This window comes from Erythranthe guttata, chromosome 12 (assembly GCF_056151865.1).
Source record: "Erythranthe guttata isolate IM_541 chromosome 12, IM_541, whole genome shotgun sequence".
Taxonomy (NCBI): Eukaryota; Viridiplantae; Streptophyta; class Magnoliopsida; order Lamiales; family Phrymaceae; genus Erythranthe; species Erythranthe guttata.
The window spans coordinates 19,874,450-19,895,336 of NC_142544.1; the positions used below are offsets into that span (position 1 = coordinate 19,874,450).

The window sequence follows — 20,887 nt, forward strand, 5'->3', positions numbered from 1 at the left end:
GCCCGTTTCTTTTTCTTTTTGTGCCTCTTGTTTCGATTCGCCCATTTATTTTGCGTTTCTGAGCCTCGTTTTGGGCCGTTATTTCATTCTGGGGGCCCCAGCTATTTCCTTATTGGGCCAATTATTTTGCCATTTTTCGGTCTCTCTTTCTTTAGGTTTTTATCTCATGCAGTACAATAGAGTTTCAATTTATGTAGTCACTACTCTTACGTTTTGTTTTTTACAAGTTAAATTTTATCCGCTGTAAAAAACAACAGGATTGATTGTTTCTTTAACAAGCTCACCACCACCCCCTTATTTCGTTAAAGTCTTCACAAGATACAACGAAAACAAGGGGATATTAAATCTGAAAGGCAGGAGACACTACGGAAGGCCTAACTATACCCCACTTTACAACCCCATAAACCAAAAATCTCGTCATCATGTACATGAACGAAAGCAACTAAATTTGGGAAGATGAGAAGCAAAAGACTAGTTTCAATAAAAATGGTTTAAGACCAAAATATCAGAGAGCCACAATGGGTCTCGTTTCCCTTTCCTCTCATTCCGGTATTCTCAGATGAGTTGAATCCAACTCAATTGTATAATTTCACCGACTTCTCATATGTGTGGCGGTTCTGCAACTATCAAAACCGTAAAGGAGTTAAAAGAAGCTTCAGCCCAATTCAAGTCGAATATACGCTTTCAATAACATGGATAAATGCCATTCTAAGGTATATTTACCTGGTTAGAATACGCCCTTTTAGGACTAGTATCCGAGTGCTCTAACCCCAGGTACTGCTCCCAAGCACCATAAACATCTCTTCTCTGGAAAAAGAGGAACACATTCCGAGTCTTGCTACCGAATTTTTAATAACTAAATAATTAGCAAGATAAAGAAAATGTTACCTGAAAACGACTGGAAACAATGTCAGAGTCCTCAAGATATTCCGGACGTCCCAATGATAAGAAGGCAAACTTCCACTGAGTATTGAAGTAAAAAACCAAATGATCAGAAATAATACTAGAGTCGTATTTAGCAACCAGGGAAAACTTTTAGGAAGTTAAGTGGTATTAGTCAGTGAACACAACGTACCTTCAAGAACTCCTCATCTGCAACCTGCAATTTCTTCTGAATTCGTGCTTTAATCTCTGCTAATGTTTCACTTTCATGGATGACCAGAAAGAATGGTTCCCCAAAATTCTGGACTTGCTGCTTAGGGACCCAAAAATAAATTATGAAATGCAAACTGTAAATATGTGTGTGTGTGTGTGTGTGTGTGTGTGTGTGTGTGTGCATAGGGTAAAACTGAAAGATAAAGTACCGCTTGATTCTGGGCACTATCCTTCGTGAAATGGTAAACATGAATCAGGCGATCGTTAGGCCCCAAGTTCTTTTCCTCTTCTGGAATCTGAGATAAGGAAAAAACATTGATATATTATAAGCTGCATGAAACAAGTACCTTGAGGCAAAAGAAGTTTGTACATGGAATCTGAAATGCTCAAATGTTACATTATCATTTACAATTTCCACTAAATATAACTAAAAAAGTTACTGTTGCTGCCGCTGCCTGAACTAAAAAATTTCCACTAAATATAACTCAGAATTCATCTTGTTGATAATAATAATTCAATATTCAGTTTCTACTCGTGAAGCAACATGGTTCAACTGGCACTACAGTGTAGTAAGAACTCAAGCAAAGAGAGCAAGAAAACATTTTGAAACAAGGTAAATCACCTCCTCAGCACGCAATGTCCAGTACTGGTCATTTATGTTCTCAATCTTTTCGTGCATAGGAAAAATCTGCAAAATTCAGAGAGTCCAATGTGGATTAAGCCACAAAATAGGTGTCTATCTCAGTCAAAATATAATCATTACAAAGAGGGAAATCTGCTAGTGGGAAGGGAAGTTTCATGCAGTCCAAGTCAAGGAGCAATTCTCTGGGCACGATATACAAAAGCATACAAATATCAGGTCGGTTAACAAGATTTCTGTGAGCATCTAGTTATAAACAAAATCTAGATATATGATATACAATGAAACACACAAACCCTCCTCAAGAATAAATCTTTACACAAGGCATTCCATAGTGTGAGCTGATTAAGCAAAATTTTCAACAAACTAAGAATCAAAACAATGTCAGAGCAGATAACATTACCTTGTAAATTTTGTGATAGAAAACTTCAAGCAACCTAAGTTCAGCACTTGGATGAGACAATTCTACCTATTGGACGCAAAGGAAGTGAGACCATCGTGATTAGTGATAGTTATGCTATATAAACTCATCATCAAGGAAACTTGCTTAATAAAGTTCAAAATAAAAAATAACAGAGGTAGAGAAAAGATCAGTTTAATGACAGATTAACTTCATAATTTTCCTCATTCTTTCCCCGATAGTACTCAAGAAGTATGTAGTACAACTTGCTCGGAGCACCAAACTAACCTTTGTTTTGATTTCATTGATCACATCTCCGACAGTGCTTGGTTTAGGCAATCTGATATTGAGGATTATAGCCTGAAAAAACAAACAATGAGTCATTGTTAAATGATTTCGTATAAGTACACTTGACAAGGATATAATAAAGGACCATAATCATATTGAGACCTCGTCCTTTGTGGCATGATGGAAGGCAACTTTCAGCGTTTTGAGGCACTGCAACTCTGGAAGAGGAATATCCAGTACTTCATAGTACAGTATATCCGATATCTATTATAACAGACCAAATTATCTTTAGACCAGCAATTGTAACATCACACACAATCCCACCTCAACCCATACCATCCCACCAAGACACAAAATGAAGAAAAGAGAGAGAGAGTTTGTCAGGGCAAACCTGATTGTAGTGGACAAGCATGCCTAACAAATGATCAACTGCTCTGTATTTGATAGGATTGGGCTTTGGTTGCTGAGAATAGCAGTTATGTGGAGTAAGCCGAATTTTAGACGATTCATCTAAGCCAAGGTGCTGGGCAACCTTTTCCACAACATCATCATAAGTGTGATTCTTAGCTCTGTGGAATGCCAAAATGGTCAGAGTCAATTTTGCCCAAATTTTCAACCAAAAAAAATGATAAAAAGAGATACGGGCAGATCAGAGTCCACAACATTCTGAAGGACGATGTCAGACAATACTCACAATTCTAGGCAAAATTCATCTTCTTTGGGTCTCTCCAAAGCTCGAAAATGCACAATCTGCATACAAGAAATATACATTGAAAAGCCGTTGGAATTAGAAAGACGTATAAATGCATAATAATAGCTTTTCCAAAAATGATTTACAAAGGAGAACAACAAGCTATCATGTCAAAATGCAAAGACACTAAGAAAAGACGAGCAAGTAACTGGTACACCTAGAAGTGGCTAAAAAGAGAAGGCTACTAAAGTTAATAGAATAAACTAAAGACTATTGGCAGCAAATGCTCAGAAGATGCAGCATATTTGGTGAATAACAATGAGTCTTTGGTTCAATCGAATTTGATACAATAAAAGCATCTCAAGACCACCTAAAAACAAGAAAGGAAAAACGAGAGAGAAAAGAGGGGAAAAAAGACCGACCTGGCGATTTTTCACGTATTCCAAATATGAAGGAACATGAGGAAATCGGACCTGCCCCTCACTCTCAGGTGGAGGTCGTTTCTGGAAGCAAATAATGTCCCCATCTTCGATCTAAGGCGGAGAAGAAAATGAAGGAGAACGAGTGAGCATATTATTAAGAGGAATATGTTCAAATCATTAGAGGTACATAAAAAATCATAAGAATAATAAATACATGACTAGACCGAAATGAAGCTTTTCTATCAAGGGGGTCGCACATGACAGATGGCTCGTATTTTATTTCCTGAAAAATAAACAAGAAGATTGCAGAACAATGTTACTTGCATCTCAAATAGCCAAAAGTAATACATCTAGTCCATTATGTTTAACATGTTTTTACGACTAATAGCATACATCAAGACATACTGGAATGCAATCAATAGATATACCTCAAAAAGATCAATCTCTTGACTACTAGCAAATCCAGCCATTTCATTTACTTTTTCCAGGATCTCACTTGGCTTGGTGGAGCTTTTCACAAAAAGCCTTCCAACATATCTGGAAACAGAAAATGAATCAAATGATAAGGTGGCGGGCAGAGTTCCAAAGATTAGTACTAAAAGAACACAAAAATAAATGATTTAATTAAGGTACCGGAGCTCTTCCTTGTCGGGATCATAAAGCTTAAAGAACAGGAGTATGTCTTCCTTATTTTTTTCTGGGGGAGGAAGCATATTTAAATCCTACAAATTCAATACAAGAAATACAACCACATATGAACAACAAAAGTTAACCAATACTTTAGAACAGTTGATACTTGGTTGTAACTATTAGAGTCAAATTTGATTTTCTTTATTTTTTTAAGTTCTACAATGTTCTCATTTAAAAGCCTACTTAGGTCATCTATAGTGTTAATAAAGAGATACCGGTCCATGCTCTACTTCCAAGAACAACTTCAGCTCTGCATTATGGTGGGCCTTATTGGAAACTTCCCTCAATGCTCCAACCTGCACAAAATAAGTATGAAACCAGAAAAATAAAATAAGATTGGAGCATATACAGCATGTCTCACAGAAATTGATGAGGTGAAGTTATCAAATCAAATAAGGTACGAAGCAAAATCAGCTCAGAAGGCAAATTATCAGAATCATGAAAAAAGAGATGATAACCAAGAATCCTACGTGCACAGTTGAAGTTGAGCAAAAACATCACAAATACGTTAATTTATGCAGAAAAATTGATTTATTAAAGCTGAGCATCCATTTGTTTTCATGCACTATAAGGAATGACAGTATCCTATCATTTTTAATATACAAAATGCAAAGATTTGAATTAAGTATAATCACAGTTTGTGCTTCCTCCTGTGGTGTCAATGGCCTGTTTGGACGAAATGTATGGTTCTGTCTTCTTGCCCATATCCAGAAGCGCTGAAATTGAACTGGTATACCAAATTCTTTAGCAACCTCCTCCTTCAACAAACATAGAAATTACTGAGAAAATTCACACAAGACGTTAAAAATGCTTCATCTTATGGGGGAAAAAACATACACATACAGACATGCGGTGCAATAAATGGAAATCAAATGTGATGAAAGAAGAGAGGTAATAAAAAACTATAAATAATACTCCAGAAACTCAAAACGAGGGGGGGGGGGAAATTAATTGCTGACTGTGATGGTAAGGTCTCAGGACACCGTAGCGAGGTGACAGAAGAGAATGGAAGATTAGGATGATACTCAAAGAGTTATTTATACAGAAAAATGGTATAGTTTCTTAAGTCAATAAACAACAGCGTCAACCTGTTAAACATTCATAAGATATTTATCAAGTATCTACAAATTCTTTTACAGGCAAGGGCGCGATTTATATATTACATAATCAGAAAACAAATAATGAATAAGAAAAGTGAGTACCTTGAAAAGGTTAAAAGGTGTCTGTTTCTGGATTCTGAAGTTATGGACTTTATCATGATCAACAAGATCGAAATGAATATCCTTTCCAATTTGTTCCTTCAAGTCTTCATCTCGGGCAACCTGCAACATAACTGAATAGCTTCAGTGACCAATTTCAAGAAATGCAGAAATTTATTGTACACAAGAGTGCCCATGGAGAGAATAACCTTGATAATAGTGTAAAGGTGGGCTTGCGCTTTGTATCTTTTCTTATCTTCCTTTACTTCTTGTTCCTTTTTCAGCCGTATCTGGAGTATGTAGGGAATATGATGTTTCATGACAAAAGTTTGTGTAAGGAAATGATCTAACTGAGTGAACTATAGATGTACAAAAAGAATTACCCTAAGATGTTCTGCAACGTCCTTCTCATCCACATCACAAATAATTTTATCCTTGTCACTCACTCGAATATACACCAGCATGTATGCATTTGAGTATTTTGTAAATTTGAATGGAGTGTTGTTGTAGCCAGGATTTGTCTGTGGCAGCTGAAGCACAAAGCGAACATAAGCACAAAGATAACTCAAGAGTATAAGTGAATGAAAATGGAAAGGCAGGAATAGCACCTCTTCCTCACCACCATACTGTTCTTCGAGTACCCGTTTAACATCCTCTCTAGTGACCCTCTCATCATCAAATTTGTACCTAGAGTGAATGAATGAACCAAAATCAAGCGTCATATTGTTTGTCAGGATTCAAAATAGACCTCACAAGTGGACACCCATGATCAACCAAATAGAAATAACATAGATCAAACAGAGCTGTAAGATATGATTGACGCCAATAAGAAAAATCACATTTCTTACGAGCCACTAACAACTGGAAACTCCAATTAATCTTCCATCTGACCGGGGGGGGGGGGGGGGGGGGGAGAGAGAGAGAGAGAGAGAGAGGCTAACGCATACCACAGATCAGACAAAGTTGGCCTGATGAAAGCATAGTAGTGTCCACCATTCACCCCACCGCTATGGACCAAAACACTGTTGGGGAAGAAAGAAAAGATGAGAAGAGTCAAGCAGGTTAAGTTAAAGGTTTCTGAAATAGAAAATATTTCTCAATGCCAGATAGCTGCAGATGATACCATGGCTATATACAATTATGTAAGACCCAGAATTTAATGTCTTGAAAGATCACGAAGGAGACAAAATTATGCCATATCTATTTAGATAATAATTATCAAAATAACTGGGTGTAAACCTTAACAGGGCACAAGGCCCTGCATATTAAGCTAAAATATTTCATTGGTAGAAAAAAGAATTGCACACATTAACTCTTAAAGAGGGGAAAAACGCCACAAAACAAAGGACTGGATTACCTAAAAAATCAATTAGCAGCAAAAAAGTGAACATCAGTGATAAGAATATCCGCAATTAACCCAGAAAAAGGACAGGACTAGTAACACATTTTATTTTTGTACTTCTGAATCTACAATGATAAACAGCTCCAAAGCAACCAACTGGAGTCAGTATACGAAATACGAAAATGTTGACATGTTCCGTATAATTTCTTACCCATGCTTGTGTCTGTCTTTCTTTCTTTTTTATTCAAATCCTGGAACATACAGGAAAGTAGGGGAGAGGCAGGATTTGAACTCTTGACCTTGGCTCTAGAGGCAAGGCCATGTACCAACTCTCCTAATGAGGGTTTGTTTCTTACACATGCTTATGTTCTCTCCATTACTTTTTCAGGTTCATAATTTCCGAACCACGTTTGTAATGAAAATAACATGATGTAGGGAGGACAAGAAAGCAAGGATGAACACATACAAAATGCAAAATTGCACAATTACCTGTGAAGCATGTAGAGATTTCGAACACTCCTATCCGCATCGGGGGACAAATACTTGCCGTCGTCTCTATCCAGATCGAGTTTTAACGGGAATTCATAGCGGTCATTTATCTACAACCATAACAAAGAAACATCAGATCAACACCCAGTGTCTCATCAAAAAATCATCACACACAACCATCAAAAAATCAGAAGGAAAAACAAAATTAGAGAACATGAATTCTATTTTTGCTAGTTTTCGCAGAAAATTACCCTTATATATAAATGTTGGAAAAATGAAAAGATATATGCTCTATCTACTTTTAAATAGAAATAAAAACAACATTAAAATGGATAGAGGAACTTCTAGACAGCATCATCAAGAACAGATCTCAAGAGCAACAAGATCGGAAGAACAACTCTAATCAACTTTAAGGAGTTCCAGCAACACGAACCAGCAGCCTAAGCACAAAACTGACGCCACAGTATAACTACAACAGAGATGATGTAGAGCTAGCACTGTTCTGAAGCAGAGATTCAGCAAAGAAGCATATGCTATTCTGGTGTTAATCTTGGGCTATTTCCAAGAGGTGTTCTGGAAGAAAATATTCTCAGTCGTAGGTTTGAAAACTTTTAGAGAATGAAAACGCAGTTGATTTGTTGACAAACATGTTGTGATGTACTTCGGAAGACATTTTCAACTGTAGCAGTCTTCGATGTTATGTTTTTGTGAATAGTGGGAGACATTTTCTACTGTAGATGCTTGACTGAGGTCAATATTATTCTTATGTAGTTGTGGGATTATAGTAGATATAAGTTCATTAAAAATTGTAATGTATGGTATTATTTTAGAATGAAAACGCATCAAAGAAAAATGGAAGTGACAAACATTTTTCCGAGTAAGGACCAAAGTGGAGGGAGTGAAACTAAACATTGCAATAGAATATTGAGGTTCAAACATAGAAATCTACCCAATTAGAAGGTAATTACTATTTTAGTTACTAACCTTAACCATTGTATCTCTCATAAAATCGTACTCAAATCGCTTTAACTGAAGAAATAAAACTGGCGGAAAGTCGATGAACGAGACACCCTTCTTGGCATCCTAAGATTCAAAAAATACTCTTTCAGGTTAATGTTAAACAAAAGAAATATTACATTAATGATAGTTGAAACAAGAACTGCAACATAGAGAAGTATACAAGCCTATTAAAAGTTAAGTGAAATTTCTTAGGTTAACAATAAACTTCCTCCCAGCCCAAAAGTTGCATTGAGCCAGATGAAGCGTATACAGCAAAATTGGTATATCATAACATTAATACAATCTCTTATCCATGTTGTGGAAGCTAAAATCATCTCAATCAAAGTGCACTTTCCATGCCACAACCCCCCGTCCGACTGTTATAACTTGCTAGACAAGGCTATTTACAAACTGGTACAGCTAACCACTCGAAAGCTGCTGGCATAACGTACTCATGCGTTTTAATTTATTTTTGGTAAATCCATTTTCAATTTCTCACAATTCCAACTTTCATGACAGTTTATTCTAACATGCAGCTAAGACATCTTCGTATCATCTAGTAGAGGACCAAGATACCTGCAAACCATGTTGTTCAGCATGGTATTTGTTTTCTCCTTCAAGACATTCTACTTCCACATATTTGTCGAATGAAGCATACACATCTTTGCAACCTTTTACATCAAGCTGAAGATCTGCCACAAGGAGAAGTGTCAAAATAAATTTGTCCCCTTAAAAATCAAGGACTGTCTTCTGAATCAACTTCTACCATAAAATGATTCTTTTCTTGTGGACTTGAAGTCCACGTTAATACAGTCAATATAATTCATATTATGGCCTTCAAACAACTTTTGTATAGTTCCTTCAACCACAGTTCCCTGCGCAGCAAAAAATGATTCTATCAGATATGACCTGTTTATAGGTACAGAAACAAAAACATTTCAACAAGGTAATATTGTCAGACACCAGAACCTTCATCTTGTCCTCGAGCTTTTCACATAAAGCTCTGTTGAGTTCTTGCACATCATGTTGTACAAAGGAATCATATGTGTCCCACCCAAATGATTTAGTCAATTCTTTTGTAGCGACACTGGTGTCGTTATATTGAAGCTTATAAAATAAGCTCTGTAAAGCCAAAGGGATGCTCCCGGTGGGGTTATCATTCTCAGTTGTTGGCATGTGATATACAGCCTGATACAACATTTTAAAAGTGAGGCTACTTCAAACTTCCCCAATCACAAACTCATAGATTTAACAGATTAACAAGTCAGAGCTAGACAGCTCATTAAAAATTAAGTAACCTTTCTGAAGTAAGGAATATGGTACAAGGTTTGGAGCAGAGAATTAATATAACAAGTTGCGCCCTGGTTCTTAAGTCCAACATAGCCTGTCTCTTTCTTTGAGTCGTATGCCCAGTAATCAATGACCTTCCGGACAGCAACATCAGCTTCAATAACACAAGTATCATTCACCAGGTACCCCATGTTAGGGTCATAAAGTTCACTTAGAGGCATGAAAGATGTGAAACCCCAATCACTCTCCCTTTGAGTGAACTGATGATGCGTGTCTGTGAATCCCATAAGAAATGAAGAGTACATCAGAAAAATAACAGTTCAGGAAGCAAATGCTTTATTCCAGTGGCCGAAGACATAAAAAGTTGATGTTCCGAGTTTCGACACCAAGCCAATAATTTAAGGTGAGGATTTAAACTTTTTTTCATTTTCTCGATCTTCCCATTTCCTTTTTTTTTCTTTTCCTTCTTTTTTTTGTTTGTTTGGTTGGGGGAGGGGGGTGACAAATTTGGGAACATCCAATTACGTTACTATACATTTAAGATCTAAGAATTACATAACTTTACCAAATCCTACATGTACACCATCACAAACAAACATACACATGCATAAATCTGTCTTTCAGTCTGTGTTAGTGTATGCATCAGAAACATGTAGGATATACCTTTTTTTAGCGTCTGTTTGCTGTTCATTTGGTTTACTACAGCCAAGCTAAACTGTGCGTATCTAGACCACCCATACGGCAAATTACCTATATCAGCCACATCTAAATACGCAGACAAGGAGTCCACGTTATTTCCTTTTGGAAAAATAAGCACCCGCCTGCAAAAATTAGATCGTTGTCCATAACCCTAGACATAAGTAATAGAATCGAAATTCATGAAATCTAGTTTTGTAATATAAGGTAACATAGAGAGATGGTTCTTCCGTGATTTCCAACGGGTGCATTAAATTCCCGTCCACGTGCACCAATAAGTACATGAAAAGAGATAAAGCCAAATTTACACTTCCACGTTACCATTTATAAACCCCGGCAACAAACACCTCAGAATAAATCTTCTTCGCGCTTATTCTGGAGAAGTTCTCTATCGTCCATTTGTAATGCGCTACTTGTGCGTCGTCAGGACCCTGGTTTTCCACAGTTCTAGAACCCTCTGCTGATACCACTAGGAAATTACAAATGAACCAAATATAAAAACACATTGAACAAACCACAAACAAATTCAATTGTATCTATAAAAATAGGGAAAAATGAACAATCCAACAATGATGTGCCAAGTGTAACAAACAAACACACCCAAATACAAAGAAATAAATAAAATCACGACATGCATGAACGTTCTAAATAACACACAAGACCAAATATAGCAGTGCATAGTAGGGCACCTTCCATAGGCTGCGGGCCTTCAACTAAGGGCTGTGGGCCTTCAACTAAGGGCTGCGGGCCTTCAACTAAATCTGAGTGTGGTACGAGCATCTCATCATCTTCCTGTAGCTACAATTTCAGAAGCCAGATTAGAAGAAATGATCAAGTAATCAGTACACTTTTACCAATCTTGAATTCCTCTACCCGCATTAAATCAACACAAATACAACAAAATTATAACTGGGTTAACTTAAACCCTCCATCTTCACTCACGCAAAACCCTAGTCGATCCAACAATTCTACCCCGCACACAAGCACGCGGACGGGGGCAGCGAAAATTCCCCGCCGCAATACACAAAATTGGGGGAAAAAATATAGAACACATTTGATTATATGCATGCATATACGAAGTTATACATGCTGGAAGCAATAAAAAAAAACTATGAATGGGCGTAAATTGAAAAAAAAAAAAGATGAGAGAGAAAGAAGAGAGTGGAATTACATCCAAGGGCTGAGGAGTAATCACAGTCATGGCCGGAAAGATTGCAGCCACGCCGATCGATGAATTGCAGAGGGGGAAGAGAGCATAAGTAGTAGGAGAGAGAAATATATTTAAGGGTTTCTGGGTTTTCTCATTCCTCAGTGTTGGGTCTTCGATGGGACGAATTTGGTAATTGTTGACAAATTAGTGGGGTAATTTGGGAATTGTGAAATAGAGAGACGGTTTTGCGATTATTTTATTATTATTATTATAGTCGAGAATCTGAAACAACCCAACGGAAAAAAATATCTAACAAAGAAAGAAACAGCCCAAGTGAATGATGGGCTTTCGCCGTTTTACAGTCATTCAAATGTGAAATTTAAATATAATTTTGGTAAATTTACGCCCAACCCCTCAGATAAAGTCAAGTTACGAAAAACCTCATTTTATTTCGGTAACTAAAACCTACCCCTCAACTATGTGTTTTCTTACGAAAAAACACCTCATTCAGTTGGTAAATTTGACACGATAAGATTAAACGTATAAGAGAATACACAATTAATAGGTGTTTGTAGTTACCAAAATATAAGAGAGGGTTTTGTAATTTGATTTTACTTTAGGGGTGGCCGAATTTGGCCTATAAATTTTGAGGAATTTATATAAGTCAAATATGAATATGATTTTTATATGAAATTTTAATTGAACATGGTAATAAATAATCAATGCACGATTTTTCCCTCGAGTTCAAATGTGAACCAACAAATATGAATTAGATAAAGTCATTTCGGTATTGACCATCTAAATTATATATTTGTATGGGTGTATTGATGTAATAAATAATAATGATTTTGCTGACGTAAGAAAAATTATAAATTGCGGAGATTTTGGAATTAATTTTGAAAATTAAAATCGGATTATAATACGAAATTTAATTACGTATATCAATTATTATAATAATAGAAAGTAAATAAAAAAAAAATCTAGCAAAGTGAAAATTGTAACTGCTGCTGACAGAGGAGCAAAGCAGCAGTAGATTTTAGAGTCAGGCATTAATAAACTATAAATGCAGTTTTTTCACACCTGGATTTTTTCCTCTTCAGAAAGCAAAATAAATGCGCAGAAATCCATACCAAAAAAAGCCTACCTGTTCTAGCAGAGCGTGAATCACGAAGCTTCATCCCTATTATAAATTCACACTACTTTGTTTTCTTCTTCTCAGTTTCAACTCATTTTTCACAGAGAAAATTTGCTGCGGAAAAGGTGTGGAAGATTCAGTGACAGAATCCAGCATCTGCAGTAGCTGTGGGTGGGGCCGCTGAAGTAATCGAACGCCAATGGAACCAATGAATTGTATCAATGTGGGGTTTAATTTGAAGAATTTGCAGATGATTCAGTGTTCGTCTAATGAGGTTTTTATTTCACTGTTTCACACACTCACACACACACACACACACACGTAAAATGGGAATTTAGAGAAATTAAAATTTTATGAAGCAGGGTTACATTTTTCTGGGCTTTAGAGTGTTGATGTTGGTTATCTCTTTAAATTGTTGCTTGGCAGATGCATTTATTTGAGAGAAAGAGGAAATTAATATGTAAACTTATGTTTATGATTAAAACTTATGTGATTAAATCTTTATGTTTATGATTAAAACTTATGGTTATGATTAAAACTTATGTTATGAATAACAAGATAAACTATGCAAACTAATTGAAAGTATTATTAGAAATCAAGTTTCCATCCATCACCTCTAAAACCTTTTTTTTTTTCTGTGATAATTCTAATGTATACTTGAAATTTTCACTACGTAATCGGGAATTTTCGCTGTATTGACTATTTTGCATGAGAAAAATATTTACGTGTTCCGGCTAGCTTGCATTCGACGTTATGTTATGTCGTGGAATTCGCCATTTGTCAGGCTCAATTTAATGCATCTAGCATCTTTCTGAATATTCGGTGACAACAAATTACTTGAATTTTTTTATCCCAGGCTATTGATTTAGAAAACGAAGAGGTTTTAATTTAGACTTCTGTAGTGGAGGAAGACATGATTATGGAATACAGCGAAAATGTGAGTAAGCAGCTATACATTTGGTTGATCCGATCAATCTTATACTTTCCCTGTTTGGCAGATGCTTATCAGTTATATATGTGGAGTAGATAGATCTAATAGTACAATTTGAGCAGTTCCATATGATTGAGGTTTGACACGTACGTCAATCCGAGTGACTATAGGTTTTTCTATTTGATCGTCAATTATCATTTAAATGTAGTCACACTAAAATTTCAAATCGAAAGATTCTTAAAAATTAATTTCCTATTTTGTTTTCGTATTTAATAATGTATTTCAATTGATATCCTGTAGATTAATAATGAAGATGGAATTAGTCCAAAAAAAGATGCGGAAGCAGGATTAGTGGTGGAAACAGATTTCGATGCCAAAGGGGAAATTCCGGTGCTATCAAAGCCTAGTGTGAGTGGGTTGGAAATTAATTTGGAAGTATCTTGTACTTGATGCGCACACACGTGTCAGCTTATTTAGCGTCGTTGACTCAGTTGACTTTTTGATCCAGCGAGGTCCTAGGTACTTTGACCCGGCGGGTTTCAGCTTGCCGGAATGCAACAACTATGACAGATCCAAGAAGGCTAAAAAAAAGCGGAAAAGATGCTATATTTGCGGTGACACTCGCCATGAAGGACAGCGGTGCAAACAGGTTTGTCTAACATATGCTTCAGATATTTATGTGGTACTTTCTAGAATGTTTTCGCATCTTTTACTTTTTTCGTATTTTTTTTTTATCAGCAATTATTAGCAATAAATGCCAAAACTTCTTCTAATTTCAAAAACACACACGGATTTTCTTGGGCCGTCTTAGACTCTATCTTGAAAGAACTCGTCCGTTAAAATTAATAATTTGCGAGACTTATGTGAAATGATCCGAACGTCTACGACAATGTTGAAAGGTGTCTACTACTTCTACTTAATTCTGTTTTTGCTTCTGTATTTGGCAGGTTAATGAATGCTTCATTTGCTCCAAAAAAGGGCACCTGGTCATAAATTGCCCTAATAAAAAAGTTGAGGTGGATTCTACTTCTAAAATATGTTTAATGTGTGGAAGTACGGGCCACGACATGTTCTCGTGTAGCAGCAGTTATGACTCTGAAGATCTCAAGGCATGTAGCTTGATCTACTCGTATTTCAGTTTATCCTCGTGCAAAATCTACACGTGAAGCATTTAATTTTCATATCTTTATGATTCCAAGAAGTATTCGTTAAAATACAGACATTAGAAGCTTCCTAGGTTAAAATACAGGCTATCGAGTATTCGAGTGTTGTATCTGTCAAAAGATTTTGCAATTTTCATATTCAATATAAATTGTAAAATTTGTGGGCAGGCTATCGAGTGTTACATCTGTGGAAAGGTCGGTCATCTCTGCTGTGCTGAGAATAAAACCGAAGGACTAAGAGGAGAAGGTTCATGTTACAACTGTGGGGAGTCTGGCCACTTTGGTCCGGTTAGTAAACCGTATCATTTTATTAAATCCCAAATTCTACGTTTTTTGACCGATCCTAATTCATGCACATGCTTATTACTATAGGAGTGCCCAAAATTGATTGAAGCTGCCAATCTTCTTAAACTAATATGCTCAAAATGTGGAGATAATGGCCATTCCCCACAAGAGTGCACCAAGGTAATTTGTTACCGGAGATGTCGTTGTACTTTGCATATGCATGCATGCATGCATGCACACCTCATAATTTTATGATATTGCAATCAACGTAAATAAGATAAGTCATGAATAATGAAATTATCGGACCTTGTTTGATATTTGGTCCCGTTTACAGCCAATTTCAGCCAAAAAGGCAAAGAGGATGGCTCGTGAAATTCGCAGACAGAATATGCCAACAGTGAATCTTTCTTACCAGACTCAGCCGAGACAAACTGCGGGCCCTTACTGTGGATCAAATGTATGGTCGTCACCTGCTGCTGCGGCTACTGCAAGAGCAACTCAAGTTCCCAACGCTTTCAATCCTCTTACTCTAAATGGCAACGAAGGAAAAATTCCCGAAGTACCCCTCAACCAAGAAGCTGAAACCATTCTTCCCCAGAGAGCAACTCAGAATGAGCAGCAGAATTCATTCTACCCAATGACTCAAGTTCCTCACCCGATGTGGGATTGTAAGAAGGGAACTCAGATTCCTCAACCACATCTTAACTGTCAACCTGGAATCATGCTTCCTCAAGCGGAATTTCGAGTCCTTCAAAACTCGTTGACTTTGGGAACACAGATTCCCAAAGTACCCCTTAATCAACAAACTGGAACAATGGTACTCCAGATAGCAACTCAGATTCAGCAGACCCCTTTCTACCCCATGACTCAACCTCCTCACTCGACGTGGGATTGTAATAAAGGAACTCAAATCCCTCAACCACATAACCATCAATCTGGAATTCTGCTTCCTCAGGCAGAATATCGAGTTCCTCAAAACTCGTCGGTTTTGCCAGCTCATCCTCCTCATTCGATTTGGAACAGTGGCCAACGACTTCCTAGCCGTTCAACTCCTGTCATGATTGGTCAAGCAGGGACTCAAATTCCTCAGCACCCTTTAAACCATCAAGCTGGAATTATGCTTCCCCACCAAGTTTTTAACCATCAAACTAATGCTCCGTTCCCTTGCCAAAATAGAAGTAAGCAGACTTGAAGGTTGAATTTCAAACTTCCCCAACAACTTATGGAGTTTTCAGTCAATACATTAGATTTCATTCAGAGACAGAATAGCTCTGCAATGAGATTGTGTCTCGTACATTCAAGAAACAAATGAAATAAACAGCTGAAACGGGCTCGAGCAACTTCCGGAAGAGTTGGGTCAATCAGGTTTTTTACTCATTTCTTACAATCTGCAAGGTTACTAAGCTTCTCAGAATTATGAACATTTTCCGTTTTTTATTTTATTTTTAAATGCTACAGTGGATTTTACAATTTAACAAAAATCTGTTATAGACTTGATGTTTTTCATCAAATGATGTCAGTTATAATTTTTTTAGCTTTTACATTATCTCATAAATTTAGACTTTTACAAGTTGATCCTTAACATAAATTTGGGAAGAAGTAGAATACATGTTTTAACATTTTTTTAAATATCAAATATATACAACTCCATAGCAACTTCCTCCAACGTAAAGTAAATGCAACTGTCAGAAATTCTTCTACCGGAAGAGGATTTTGTGCACTCTGGTCGGAAATTTATTTTACTATCCCTGTAGAAACCAGAATATCAGAACTCAATCATAATCAAGAACTTTTAAATAAACAATGGTGAATTTGACATGAGTACCTGTTGGCTCATAAGTATTTCAACTGCAACATTCAAATCTCTATCAGCAGCTGCTAATGCTACTTCTACCTGTGTCTGAAATAAAGAAAGAAACAATGAATGGACTTAGTACCGATCTGAAGCTAGTTACCTTATGATGTTGCAGCTTCACAGATAGATAATTTTACCCTATCAAAACCCATAGCGACAAGTTTCTGAATTTCCTCCTCAGATGCAACGGAAACCTATATCAGAGACGAGTTCAGAAAACCTCCAAGACCAGATCACAGTTATAATAATGGAAAAAATATATATAATGGATAAAAGATGCAATTCTAATACAACAATTAAACCTGATTGTTTTGGGTTCTGATAGGCACCACTGAACTATTTACTAGAGGAGGCCTGAAAGGCAAAAATACACTTCAGTGGGATATCGATGACCAGACTTAAGCGCATCATATGATATATTACTGGTACCTCCCGTCTGATATTCGCTGCCCTGCCCCAATTGTTGCTGGATATGATGCCTGATTCAGGTTGTTACCATCATCGAGAAGTCTAGTTTGTAAATTAGGCTCAGAATTTGTAACTGAAGCTGCTTGGTTTGTACTAGAACTAAGTGTCCTCCCTCTCCCAGGGAATCTATCACCATCTTGTGCTGTCTGCATATACTATAGTGTGAGTATGCTTAGTAGATATTAACTTGATACAGTCACTCTATTTGCTTCAATTCAAATTTTAATTGTTGAAGAATCTCATGATTTCCCCAAAACTTTGCCAAACAAAGGAAGGCTGGCATATTCGAATATATTCATAATCTTGTGCAACGGTTAATCAAATAAATTGCAACCTACATCTCGAATGTACAGTACATTTCTATTATACAATACTACAAAGAGTTCTAAGTGATACCATTTTAGTTCGTGCTAACACTTAAACCTTGTTGGACTTTCTTCTACATTTTTATTCATTATTTTGCTTCTTATAACCTCTTTAACATCACTACTCTATGTTGTCAATTCCATTAAAGTCTCAGACAATAGAACACAATGATATAATGCATTCCCGTACTAACCCCACCCACAAAAATAGGAGAGAAAACACCAACGATTGTAAGGTTTCCAATGTACCTGCGGAGAACTTTCTCTTTGTGGCATCCAAGAAGATAGATTCCTCCACATATTTCCAGAGAGTAATCCGCTTCAGAGGAAACGGCAAGTATTTCAGACTTAATATCAAAGATCTAAAGATATGCCAACATATTGAATCTACTAATGAAGTCGAAACATGCAGGATTACCTTGACGTGGTGCTTTGACTTGTATATGTGGGGATGTGGCCCGAAGTATTGCTGCCGCTGCATATTATATATTTAGGTCTCCTCACACAAGTAGACTGCACCAGAATACCAGGAGTTATATAGTGGAGATGCACGTAACACCACCAAGATAAAGGGAGTGCACATGACATTAACAACAAGTAAGAACTATCCACTTACGTAAATAGTGCCATCAAGTCCATCTTATACTGAATTGGTTAACACAAATAGTTCATAGATGAAAAAATCCTAACCTTTTTATCTTTCTAATGAACAAAACAGAGCAGAAAAGGATAGTATAGAAACTCATTATTCAATAATATAATCTGACATCTACTTGAAATAACAAGCAAAAACTGATCTTAAATTAACAAATTTTGCTAAGCAAAATATCATATTTTTTTTTATGAAAAAAACCAACGTTTAATGTCAATATCAGAAGAGACATAAATCTAGCATGTTACTGGCTACTCTGATCTGAGAGCAAAAGATAAAGAAAACCTTAAACAACATAAGGTAAGAAAAGAGAACAAGAGTTATGTCCCCTCAAGTTAATTTATACTTACAAGCCAAGCGGAGGACTCAATGGATGAATAGAAGGATGTCCCAGGAATCAAGACGTTAAACAACCCAAAAGTATCTGGGGCCAATAGAAAATATATAAGATTAAGACTTATTTGAAGTACATGGGGAAGAGTGTTGGACACAGGTAGTATATATCTCATAAGAGCTGGATAACATACATGCATATCCGGACAAAATACCACATAGATGTCCAAGTAATGAAACATTTGTCATAAGTAGCTGAAACACCACTAACAATATCCATACATACCTGCAATATATAAAGAAAGGGTTGAACACAAATATTAGGGAAAAAACATCACCCAGAATCAAGTAGCGAACCAAGATATGAAGTTAACTAACCATTTTGCGGGCACGTTGAAAAGTCCAAAGAAACTGCAGATCAAGGGGAAAAATGATGAGTACAATTTCATATTATCCGGCTATATTAATTAAAAAATGCCAGTAAGCAGAAACAATCACTCACTAACTACCAAATTTACATTTTCACATTTCAACTCTCATGTAAAAATCTAAAGCTACTAGACCCATGTTTTTGGGACAGTGGGAATACAAGACTGCCTAGCAAATATGTCACACCATTACTAGTCATATGGCTAAATTAAGTTTCATAGTGAAAATGAGGCAAAGAAAAACATATGATGTGCTTGACATGTAAGCAATGAACAAACCTTCGAGTTTGGATTCCACTAAGGCTTGTCTCTATGACGATCATAGAGAACAGAATCCCTGAGAAACCTATAGAACACTGATTCATGAAATGGGGATAAGCATCAACCGGATTATGAGCTACCAGTAATGCGATAAAAAGATGAAGTATCGCATTGCTTGCGGCCAGTAGAATTATTATGTACAACAAGCGGATAGATCCCATAATTCTTTCAAGCTCAGATCCCATGGGCACCAATGCCATCATGTTGAAGAGAACATGCAGTAAAGAACCATGAAAAATAATTGCAGTGTACATCCTGTAAACTGCAGAAGAAAAGAAAAGGAGAAGAGAAACGAGTACGTTATTGGCAGGTCTAACAGCATGAATTTCCTTAGAGTTCAAAAGGCATGTCTAGAAAACAATTAACAAAAAAATACTGTAAAGGAAAATATGCACAGTCCATGACATTACGGAGAAGAGTAAATTACCTTGGAAATGAGAAATAACAGCCGAAGGCAAGAAGCATACTTCAACGAAGGAGTCATATCCAACTAGTAGACAGACCAAGTAAATAATTCCACAGACGAATACTACCACCGACGTGAGGAATGGAATGCCTTCCCACCATTGGTTTAATCTGGTAGACAGTCCTGCCTTTACAAACAATCGAAACAACTCAAAATTGAGTCCCAGGCATAATGCATTTACTACATAATTGGGGAAGAAAAGAAAAAAAAAAAGGACGACCACAAAATCAACCATGTTATGCTTAACGATTATCTACATAATTGAAACAGAGGTCATAATCATACTCAATAATTGGTGAAAACGCAGCTAATTACACTATCTCAAAACGATCAAAATGAACAGTATTACATAAAAACCCAGCATAAAAATCGCCCAAAGTCAATTTCCTCAACGAAGTGGCATGAAATTTAGCTAATAATAAATTACATACACCGTTATTCCATTTCCTATTAAAAACAATATGAAGAATAACTAAAGAATCGAGTTCCCAACATACTTAATAAACCCTGGAAATTTAAAACCCTAGATTCACACTGTGAAGGAGTAATATACAGAGGAGTGTGCATATACATTCCATGGTGAGCGGAGCTGAGAGAGAAGATTTTCAGTACCTCGGACACAATGTTTGATCGCATCGTGCTGTTAAAATCTTCGAAAATTTATCACTTCCAAAATGTTTTTCAGACGGAGATTCGAGAACTCGAGAGAGACGTTTTATTGTGATGTGCCGATCGGGTCGGGTATTTGCCTTGTGGTATATTATTCATTAATGATAGTTCTACACTCTACTACCATTCTACATTTCCATTTCAACGCTATTAGAGTAAAGTTTAAGTTTACTTTATTTGAGCTTATAAGGTATTAATATTATTCTAAAATTACTCTATTACTTTTTTCGAAAAAAGAAATTTATCGAATAATTATGATGTTGTTATTCATAATTCTTTAACAAAAATTATTAAAAAAAATTAATAATTTATTTTAAAAATTGTACGGTGTTTTAAAAACTATTTATAAATTAAAAAAAAAAAATATTTATTACTGTTATGTTCACTTTTAATAAGTACTATGAAGCTGTCTTTTGACAGATTAT

At 36.3% G+C, this 20,887-nt stretch overlaps 3 protein-coding genes across 16 annotated transcripts; 1 reads left to right on the forward strand and 2 right to left on the reverse strand.

Annotated features, from left to right (window-relative positions):
* Window positions 1–211: 211 nt before the first annotated feature.
* On the reverse strand, window positions 212–11,724 carry LOC105956524 (ubiquitin C-terminal hydrolase 12). 8 transcript variants are annotated; one of them, XM_088826861.1, is made up of 32 exons: window positions 11,413–11,724; window positions 10,931–11,039; window positions 10,563–10,698; window positions 10,209–10,366; window positions 9,554–9,819; window positions 9,225–9,443; window positions 9,022–9,130; window positions 8,832–8,947; window positions 8,241–8,339; window positions 7,257–7,366; window positions 6,373–6,447; window positions 6,034–6,112; window positions 5,809–5,955; window positions 5,635–5,715; window positions 5,429–5,548; window positions 4,862–4,984; window positions 4,442–4,522; window positions 4,170–4,258; window positions 3,965–4,073; window positions 3,751–3,819; window positions 3,537–3,647; window positions 3,118–3,173; window positions 2,815–2,992; window positions 2,586–2,687; window positions 2,424–2,495; window positions 2,139–2,204; window positions 1,718–1,783; window positions 1,305–1,391; window positions 1,076–1,192; window positions 889–963; window positions 724–807; window positions 212–623 (listed from the first exon to the last, which is right to left on the reverse strand). In XM_088826861.1, the coding sequence occupies exons 1-32, from the start codon at window positions 11,440–11,442 to the stop codon at window positions 576–578; spliced, it is 3,387 nt and encodes a 1,128-aa protein (XP_088682987.1). In that variant the 5' UTR covers window positions 11,443–11,724; the 3' UTR covers window positions 212–575. The 8 variants fall into 8 exon arrangements, with proteins under 8 accessions (XP_088682987.1, XP_088682984.1, XP_088682989.1 ...); XM_088826858.1 differs by having other exon boundaries at window positions 10,563–10,710; window positions 11,413–11,688; XM_088826863.1 differs by having other exon boundaries at window positions 212–617; window positions 11,413–11,632.
* A 610-nt stretch (window positions 11,725–12,334) lies between these two features.
* On the forward strand, window positions 12,335–17,926 carry LOC105956833 (uncharacterized). 4 transcript variants are annotated; one of them, XR_016034900.1, is made up of 9 exons: window positions 12,490–12,800; window positions 13,383–13,463; window positions 13,758–13,865; window positions 13,966–14,106; window positions 14,405–14,566; window positions 14,789–14,908; window positions 14,993–15,085; window positions 15,240–16,270; window positions 17,805–17,920. XR_016034900.1 is itself a non-coding variant. In XM_088826867.1 (8 exons), the coding sequence occupies exons 2-8, from the start codon at window positions 13,440–13,442 to the stop codon at window positions 16,095–16,097; spliced, it is 1,506 nt and encodes a 501-aa protein (XP_088682993.1). In that variant the 5' UTR covers window positions 12,412–12,800; window positions 13,383–13,439; the 3' UTR covers window positions 16,098–16,446. The 4 variants fall into 4 exon arrangements, 2 of the variants coding, with proteins under 2 accessions (XP_088682992.1, XP_088682993.1); XR_016034899.1 differs by lacking the exon at window positions 13,383–13,463 and having other exon boundaries at window positions 12,335–12,800; window positions 17,805–17,926; XM_088826867.1 differs by lacking the exon at window positions 17,805–17,920 and having other exon boundaries at window positions 12,412–12,800; window positions 15,240–16,446.
* RBL15 (RHOMBOID-like protein 15) lies at window positions 16,405–20,629 on the reverse strand. 4 transcript variants are annotated; one of them, XM_012980743.2, is made up of 13 exons: window positions 20,406–20,629; window positions 19,755–19,920; window positions 19,286–19,589; window positions 18,957–18,989; window positions 18,773–18,864; window positions 18,596–18,669; window positions 18,012–18,106; window positions 17,843–17,912; window positions 17,190–17,374; window positions 17,063–17,114; window positions 16,898–16,954; window positions 16,731–16,805; window positions 16,405–16,653 (listed from the first exon to the last, which is right to left on the reverse strand). In XM_012980743.2, the coding sequence occupies exons 1-13, from the start codon at window positions 20,427–20,429 to the stop codon at window positions 16,648–16,650; spliced, it is 1,233 nt and encodes a 410-aa protein (XP_012836197.2). In that variant the 5' UTR covers window positions 20,430–20,629; the 3' UTR covers window positions 16,405–16,647. The 4 variants fall into 4 exon arrangements, with proteins under 4 accessions (XP_012836197.2, XP_012836196.2, XP_012836198.2 ...); XM_012980742.2 differs by having other exon boundaries at window positions 17,190–17,383; window positions 20,406–20,611; XM_012980744.2 differs by having other exon boundaries at window positions 17,190–17,383; window positions 19,755–19,916; window positions 20,406–20,542.
* Between the last annotated feature and the right edge of the window lie 258 nt (window positions 20,630–20,887).